The following is a 9,080-nucleotide window of genomic DNA, read 5'->3' as shown; positions in this document are numbered from 1 at the left end:
AGAGGCAGGGAGTTCCGCAGCGCCCCAAATGGCCCGAATTTTCTCAAATGCTCCGCCGCAGCCAAAGCCTCTTTTGCGGTTTTATTGGGGGGGGAGGAGAGAGAGAGAGAAAAGGAACGCAGGGCAGATTTTTTTTTCTAAGGCCCATGCGGACCCTCCGTAGGGCGAGCGTGAGGGACGCACACAGAGAGAGAGGAGGTTGAGACAGGAGTCGCGCGCACTTCCGGTTTCCGGTTGGGAGGCGAGGCGGGGCTTAGGGGAGCAAAGAAGAGAGAGGGACAGGATGTTGCGCGTCCGGGTCACGAGCGACTTCCTGGCTGGCTAAAGTGGCGGCGGCGGTTGCAGGTCTGTGGTCCAGGGTGGGAGGCGAAGAGGAGGAGAAGGAGCAGTTGCTGCCGCCGCCAGCACCGCCGGGTTCTCGCGCTGCGCGTCGCGAGATTTCGAAGGGAGGGCAGAAGAGTCGGTGGGTACCGCTTCGCGACAGCGGGGGGAGGGGGGAGGGTTGGGGGCCGAAGGAGGACTGGGAAGCCTCTTGGGCAGGGGGGGGGCGCCCATAGGCGACCCCCGGTTGTGGTGGTGAAGGGGAAGGCGGCGGGTGAGGTGGGGGTTGCCTTCCTACTTCGTCCGTACTCGTCCGTCCCCCCTCGGGCGGGTTCTCTTCCCGGGGTCCCCGAATCCCTTCTCGTACTTGGCGAAGGGAACCTGTGAGGATTTCCGAGGTCTTCCCTTCTCTCTCTCTCTCTCTCTCTCTCACACACACACACCCGCCCAGTTGAGAAAGGAGCTAGGGGCAGATGGTCACCTCCTGCAGTTGCATTTTTACGCTGGCCTTATATGTATATATCTATGTGTGTGTGTGTGTGTATGGGGGGGTTGGTCCAGCCCCACTATATATAATGGGGGTAGAGGCTGGTTTTGTTCGTTTAAATCTACCCCCCTCCCCTGTGTACAAGCCACACAAAGCGTGCCTCTGTTCTGAGCGCTGTTTTAGCCTTGCACCTTGGAAGTAGCTTAGGCTGGGGCTGATGGAGAACCGTGGCCGAAAAGTAAGGAGCATACTGGTGCTTTCTCTCTGGGGTTGCATTCCATGCCTAGCTCTTGCCACGGGTCAGTAGGTTAAGTTGTGCAAGGGACCAGAGGCCTATTTGTAGCTAGGGCGCACATTCATTGTAAGGACTATGACATTTGCAGGGCTGGGTTGGTTTTTTTAAACCCCCCTGGGGATGGGGACCTTTCCTCAGGACTGAGGATCACCTTGCACTTTAAAAAAAAAATAGGTTGAGGGTGTTGATTCGTCACTTCATTGTTGGGCACTGACTTTCTGCTGGAAGAATTAAGTAATATGCAGGGGCACAGGTCTTGTGATGTGCAAAGTTTCCAAAGATTCTCTTGGTGTTTTTTTAATTCCTCTTTCTTTGTCTTTTTTTATATTATTTGGGACAGTTTTCTGTTGGGGGACATCCATATATATTCAGCTCATGGTCTACAATCTAAATGAAGACTTAATATAGAAAAGGGAGTACAATAGTCTTAAAAAGTGAGGGACACAAAACTATACTAGTAATAAAGTGGGAATTTTCAAGGCTTTCCACCTATATTTTATTTACAGATTCTGCATGCTGAAGTGTTTGGCAAAGGAGTTAGAAGCTAACGCCCTGATAATAGTGTTCTGCATTGTAGTATATGGTGATAAGAAGAGATAAGCCTGGGACTGGAGAAAGCACAGGTGCCTGGCTCAGTAAGAAAGGCTTCTGGTAGCTGAAAATTTGGAAGTTTGTCTGGTGTGATGTTGGGCTAAATTCTGGGATCTGAAAATAAATTTCAAAAATCTGTCTTGTCTGTAAACTTCCAGAAATAAAACATTTAATACCCATTTAACTTTACACAGTGAATACGCCTCCTGCAAACTGCCTTCAGTTTAGTCTCTGCCGAGTCAGGGCTCTGGCATTTACATCTGAAGGTGCCAGTAAGCTGCTTTGCAGGAACTGAACATATACAGATGGTAAGTCATAATTAGAATGGAAAAGAGATGCAAATATTATACATTTTTTTCAAAATAATGTAGTTGATTCCAACACCTCTTAGTCTAGTGTTGCCTGCTGCAATTCTACCTAGAACTACGTCCCAGTGAACTCGGTGTGATTTTTTTTCTATATAGGACTGTGCCTCACACCACAGGGTAAAGCTCCTTCAGAACCACTGGTAGACAAAGCTGAACTATTTGGCATTTGATCAGGTACTGTGTGGAACTGCTTTTTCTTTTGAGCAATGTTAATTTCCCCATATGATTGGTTTCTAAGTTGTGGATGATTTCACATAAGCAGGAAAATTGTTGTAGTAGTTGACTCCACAGGCCTGCATTTTATTAGCCATTAAAGAAGAAAAATGCCTAGCGTAGTATTCGGCTTATCCCATGTAGAGGGCTGAGTTGCATCCTTTTTCGTCATTTATTACTTGGGTGATGAATTTGAATAGCAGAATGTCACATTGCAGTAAGATTACATCAAGTTCTCTAGCTAAAGGGACCCACCAAACAAAACTTTCTCTAGGCTTTATAGAATTGGCTTATCAATTCTGATCCCTAACCCAGTGAAACACCAATAACTCTTGGTTGCTAAAAACCTGGCAAGATAAAATTCCTCCCAAATGTTCAAAGTGTTTTACATATAGCACACCAGTAATCCTTATAACAACCATTTAAGGTAAGTGGGGGTTGCCCCCATGTTGCACATCCAGCGATGAGGCCAAGCTCGAGTTTCTTGCCTAAGGCCACCTAAGTTAGTTCATAGTCGAAGGCACAGTTTGAACTGGAGGCTTTCTGATTCACAGCTCTGTCACTAGGCCAGTATGCTACAGTAGCAGTCATTGTTGGTTTTTTTGGACCCCCCTTTTTCTTTTTACTTCTTTAATCATTCCCCCCTCCTGGTTTCTTTTATTTCTTTGTGTAAATTCCTTGTGAGACACTTGCCTCATATTTTCCCAAGGCTTATTAATTCACAACTACAAAAAGATGCTGGGGAAGGTCCAGAAACGGGCAACCAAAATTATTAAAGGGATGAAGCCGCTCCCCTATGAGGAAAGTTTGCAGCATTTGGGACTTGATAGTTTTGGGAAAATACAAGTAAAAGTGACGTGATAGAGACGTTAATACTAATTATGCATGGTGTGGAGAAAGTGGAAAGTGCAAGTTTCTCTGTCTCATAACACGAGAATTTGTGAACATCTCAGGAAACTAAGCATTGGAAGATTCAGGAAAGGTAAAAGGATACTTCTTCACACAGTGCATAGTTGAACTGAAATTCACTCGCTTCCAGAGGAGGCAGTGATGGCTATGAACTTGGATGACTTTAAAAGAGGGTTAGACACGTTTGTGGATGGTAAGGCTATCAGTGGCTGCTAGCCATGATGGCTATGCTCTGCTGCCCCAGTGAGAGGCAGCATGTCTCTTAACACCAGCTTCTGGGAATTGCAGGTGGACAGAGCGCTGTTGCACTCACATCTTTATAAGCTTCCCACAGGCATCTGGTTGCCACTGTGAGAACAGAACACTAGACTACATTGGCCTTGATTCAGCAGGCTCTTACAATAGTAAAGTAGGGTGAGAGATGACAGATTTTAGTAGTATTGGTATGTGATTTGTGTCTTCTTTTCTTTCAGAAGACTCTGCAGCTCTATCTTGCATTGCCTCCTCCTCCCCAGCCTGCCTCACTGTAGCCATGAAAGAGATGAGGTAGCCGCCTTTGAGCGTGCTAGAATCTAACTTCAGATGGATGCAAAATATAAAGACGATGTATTTAGGAAGTATGTACAGTTTCATGAATCCAAACTGAATACCTCTGACAAGAAGCAGCACTCGGTTAGTGATGAGTGTCTACAAGTGACAGCTTCAACCTTACTCTGTTTTCCCAAGATTGATCCCTTCCACAGATTCCGGCTGATAAAATTTTATGAGATAGTTGAAAATTCACTTAGGTCCTTGAAATCTTCAAGTTTGCGTTCACTCCAAAATGCATTTGGCGTTCTGGAATCAGTTGGAGTTAATCTTTTTCTGTACCCTTGGAAGAAGGAATTCAAAAATATAAAGGTAAGAGTGCAAATATGTCATTCTTTTGTAATTAAATATTTGTGCTTTCAACTCTTAAAAGGGCATCTGTTCTATCTGTGAGGTGGTGTGTAGCACTCAAATTTATTCCAAAGATTAAAAAAATAAATGCAAGGCGAAAGTCTGGTTGCTTTTATAAATGCCTGTTGGGCAGTTGTGCCCAGACGTCATGTCCTTTGTTCAGACCAGTTAATCTTTATTGTAATTTGGGGTGCAAAGTAGATTTTCACCTGAAATCTCGATTCAAGAAAGCTTACCCAGTGAGCTTCAGTTGGGTTGGAATTTGGCTTTAAGTTTAATTACTACAACCCTGATTTATGCGTTCAGCCTTGCCAATTCCTATCCTCGAGTTCAGCAAATATTTTCATTGCATTTTATTTCAGAATCGCCTCATTCTAAATGAATAACTTCAGTGCAATTCCTCAATGTACATTTCTCACCCCCTTCACTAGTGCTCTCCATACTGTGGCCTGTAAGGAAAAGAAAGAAAGAAAAGTTCAGTCATGAAATGTAAAGTTAGAAAGAATAAATAATGAGAGTTTGGTATTGGTCTCTTTTTACCCACTCACCCAGGAAAGTGTTATTCTAGCCTGAATTTTCAATTCTGTGCACTAATAGTTTCTTAAGGAATAGTATAGATGGTGTATTCCTGTATGGTAGGAAGCCTAAAGGTCAGCTACTGTATTTACAGCATGAGCTGGGAAAATCTTGATTCATCAGATGATGTTGGACTATAGCTGCCATCAACCATTGCCACAGGAATGATGGGAGTTGTGACCCGTCAGATGTTGGACCACAGGTTCCTCATTCTGATTTACATGGTAGAAAAATCCTCTACACCTGACCCATTAGATTCCAGTAGCCTTGATGCTGGTGTTCAAGAAGATGAATTGTACACAGTCATTTACAGGGCTTGTGTATATAAATTTTGTTGTTGCTTCCCATAATCTAAACTAATGTATAAATTGCTTTTCTAATCCTAGTAACAGAGTTTTAGATCCTGATGCCAATTTATTCTCTGTATCTCCCCTTCCTTTTTAAAATATCTTCAAGTGTTCAGAGCAGTTAAGGATTCTATCTATCAGTACATTACTGGTAATGAGTCTAGCAAATATATCAACACCAAAACATTAGTACAGTTTAACTATAAATCTTCACAATTTCACTGACTGGTTTTAGTAAAACATGCATTTTCTGTACTCATCCCATCATTTCAGAACCTCCATGATTTCTTAGGTACCAAAAATATCCAGTTGTCCCACCCCATTACACCTGATACAGTTCTCTTTGGTAGATTAAAACAAAGTATACTATCATGGTAGAAAGGAGAACTTTTGACTTAAGAATACCTTTGGGTCACAGTTTCACCCTCTGCCTGGTTTAATCTTTACTGGAGCATCATACTTAACTGTAGAAGCTGAATCAGAGAGCAGTCGGTATGGTAAAATCCTCCAGGTGAATGTTTTGCCACGGGGTGGTATTCATCTATTGTGTCCTGTCAACACAAGGATTTCTGCTTGCACAACAGAACTTTCCCTGCCTGCTCCAAATCTGCTATGGAGGGTTGGGAATCCCTAGAAATATTCAGGGGATACATAGAGGGAAGAAAGACCTGTTGCAGAAGCAGGATTCCTTATGCTGACAGTACCACAATGTAGCCCTGCTGTGGATGCAACTAATTGAAATTAATTTGCTTTAGTGTGCTCAAGTGGATTGTGCATAGAATTATTCTGAATTTTAGCCCCAAACCCTGCTTTTTGAAAGTGTATGACTCCTTATGTTGTTATAACCAGTCCTTTCCCCCCCTAAAAAATGTTTAGGGGTACTCTCAGAAAATCACCATTTTATAGTTCAACTCGGGGGAAATAAATACAGTAAATGGGCAAAAGTACAAAGATTTACAAAATGTTTAGGGGTATGCACCCCCCTGCGTCTGGTTATAACATAAATACACTATTTCAGAATTACACCTGAGCACTTAGTTGAATACTATGCTTACCATTTTCTCTCTCTTTCCCATCTTTAGACTTACACAGGACCTTTTGTTTATTATGTAAAGTCTACAATACCAGATGAGGATATAAGACAGATACTTAACTCAATGGGATACATCCAAGAACTTGGAACTATGTATAAACTAAAAGACATGGTTGATACCCTGCAGGTAAAGATGGTATCATTTGAACTTTTCTTGGCCAAATTAGAGTGTGAACAATTGATTGAAATACATTTGCAAGTGAAAGATAAAGGTTATACAGAACTTGATGTTGTAAATGAAAGAAAGAACAGCAGTGATGTCCGAGGCTGCTCAGATGCCTTGAAGCGTCGTGCAGAATGCAAAGAAAATCTAAACACTTCCATGTCACGAATGGTACTTCAGAAATCTGCAAGTGAGAGAGGTTGTAAAGATTACTTCAAACCCAAAGTTAGCAAAGCTTCTAAATCAGTGGATGCCTATGATAGTTACTTGGAAAATAAGAAGCCACCTTTGATGACATCCTTGAGTCTCAGAAAAGAACCCATTTTGGTTGATACTGAAGATGACATTAAAGATGAAATAATTCGTCCTTCGCCATCCCTCCTTGCCATGTCAAGTTCTCCGCATGGATGTTCTGATGAATATTTGCCAGTTTCATCCCATACCAACGGCATATTAAGAACGGGTATTCCATACAGTACTTACTATTCCCCTCAAGATGATTTAGATTTATATACTGACTCTGATTCTAGAAGTATGTTCAAGAGACAAGAACCCACTAAACATGATGTATGGCTGCTAAAGAACGATGCCAACCCGATTTACCATAAACGTACACATCTAGCCAAAGATACCACTTCCCTTAAGTGCCAAAACTGTGGATTATCTTGTGGCACCTCCATTTGCCAAAAGTGCGACAACTTGCTCATCTGCAGGCAGGAATATCCACCAATGAAGCAGAGCAGCTATTCACTCAAAACTCTTGCAAGTGAAGGCATATCTTCTGGGTCGGTGATAAGGGAGAAGCCTCAGTACACGTTGCAGACTCAAGAGCGAGTGTCTCAGTACAGTTCAAAATCGAAGCCTTCAGGCTCTTCACGCTGTGGATTTTGCAACAGACCAGGAGCTACAAACACATGCACTTTTTGTTCAAAAGTTTCCTGCGATTCTTGCCTCACTGCTTACTATTATGATCCCTGCTGTCGAAAAAGTGAGCTTCATAGGTTCTTGCCAAACAATCAGTTAAACTATAAATCAAACCAGCTACCACACATGGTTTATAGATAGACCTTTATTTTTATCTTTTGGGGTTTTTTTTGGAAATCTTATAATTTGGGACAAAAGGGCTAAAACACAAAACATTCTGATGTTGCTAGAAGTATCCTACTGACCTCTTAGGAGAAATAAAAAAGTAGACATGCCCTAACATTGGACATATACATCTAACATAGTGCCAGTCTTCAATGATGTGACTTTACAAATGTTGTCTATTCAATAGTTGACACTGCTGCTACTGTTTTAGGTGACTCTTAGCTGCTTTTCCATTCTAGATGGGAGAGAGGAGCAATTTTTTCCTTTTTTTTTTTTAGAAGCAGGCAAGCATTGCAATTCATTTTTTTTCTAAAGAGACATCACATGTCTGTGCTTTGTGGCTGTCACACTGCCTCATCCACATAACACAGCACCAGAGTAGTAATTAGAAAGATGACCAAGAAACTAAGAACAGCATTTTCAGTGAATTGTGAAATTGTCTGTTTTGGTAATTTGCACGGAATATTCCTTTGTTTGCCAAAAAAGTGATTTTTTTTAAAAGGAAAATTAATAGCATTACTTAAGCTCCAAAAGGCAAAATCACCATGGCATCTATTCCTTGTGTCTCTTCTACTTTTCCTTCACCATCTCAAGCATATAAAATCAAATTCTAAACTGAATATTGGCTTTATTTTCTGGTGTTGCCAGTACACCTTTACTTGTGTGTGTGGTTGTTTTTTTTAACTGTTCTAGTATTAAGAAGTGAATCAGTATGTGTTACGTTACGCCTAGAGTGTTCCCAATGAATTATGATCAGATTGACCTTCTGTTGCACATGTATCAAATCCAGTTCTTTCTACTGTAAATAGGTGATTTGGAAGCAGATTATTTTTTAATAAATATATTCAGTATGTTGTGGTTTTTTAAAATATATATATATATAAGGTCCTGTAAATGAAGTCTCTGGGTTATTTTTTTCAGGTAACATTATTTTTCCCTTGTACTGTATTTCACTTACAGCTTATTACAGCTGTTGTGGTAGACAGGTGTCCCTCAAATCCATTAGTCTCTCTGCTTCTTTCACATGGTTTAAAATTCTGCCTCTGGAGCTTTGTCAGAGACAGGTGGGCAAGTCACTTGGCTCCAACCGTTTCATGCAGAAGTGAAGCTTTTCCCCTTGTAATGATTTTTAGCCACAACAAGGATGTAGAAGATTCAGCTATGCATACATGCTTTCTCCCATCCATGCTCACTGGAGTGTGTTTGCATAAAGCACACAGCCACAGCACACTTGAAATAATGATTGTTAAAATAACAGGGATCGCACCATTCCCGACTATGTGAAATTTCTTAAGCCACAAAGGATATAAAACTCTCCTTTTTTATAATTTGCCCTTTAATGTTTAATTGCTATGCCATTGCATTGAGTTTTGAACTTTGTGGCAGATTACATTTGACCTTAAAACTGTTAATTTTTAAGAGCGTGGTTGTGATTCTAAGACTTGCTGTCCTTTCACCCTTTCTGTAACAACCTTACATGAATAGCCAGTGTGGAAGGGGTGGGGGTGGCAGAAACATAAAGGGGTCAAACACATTGTAGATTTGGTGAAATTCTTCTGTTGTGATTGAGCATCAAGTGCACTGTCTCACATGATCTTTCTGGAATGTTGCCAACAGCAAAGCGTTGCCAAGAAAAGAATACATGATTGAGAAAAGTAGAAATGAGATTATTGTGGTGGCATACTACTG

At 41.5% G+C, this 9,080-nt stretch overlaps 1 protein-coding gene across 2 annotated transcripts; it reads left to right on the top strand.

Annotated features, from left to right (window-relative positions):
- Positions 1–307: 307 nt before the first annotated feature.
- On the top strand, positions 308–8,286 carry SPATA2 (spermatogenesis associated 2). 2 transcript variants are annotated; one of them, XM_033153522.1, is made up of 3 exons: positions 308–463; positions 3,661–4,084; positions 6,129–8,286. In XM_033153522.1, exons 2-3 carry the CDS (start codon positions 3,767–3,769, stop codon positions 7,365–7,367), a joined length of 1,557 nt encoding a protein of 518 aa, XP_033009413.1. In that variant the 5' UTR covers positions 308–463; positions 3,661–3,766; the 3' UTR covers positions 7,368–8,286. The 2 variants fall into 2 exon arrangements, with proteins under 2 accessions (XP_033009413.1, XP_033009412.1); XM_033153521.1 differs by having other exon boundaries at positions 3,658–4,084.
- Positions 8,287–9,080: the final 794 nt, after the last annotated feature.

This window comes from Lacerta agilis, chromosome 6 (genome assembly GCF_009819535.1).
Source record: "Lacerta agilis isolate rLacAgi1 chromosome 6, rLacAgi1.pri, whole genome shotgun sequence".
In the NCBI taxonomy this organism is placed as follows: domain Eukaryota; kingdom Metazoa; phylum Chordata; class Lepidosauria; order Squamata; family Lacertidae; genus Lacerta; species Lacerta agilis.
This window is presented reverse-complemented; position numbering and strand designations above follow the sequence as displayed.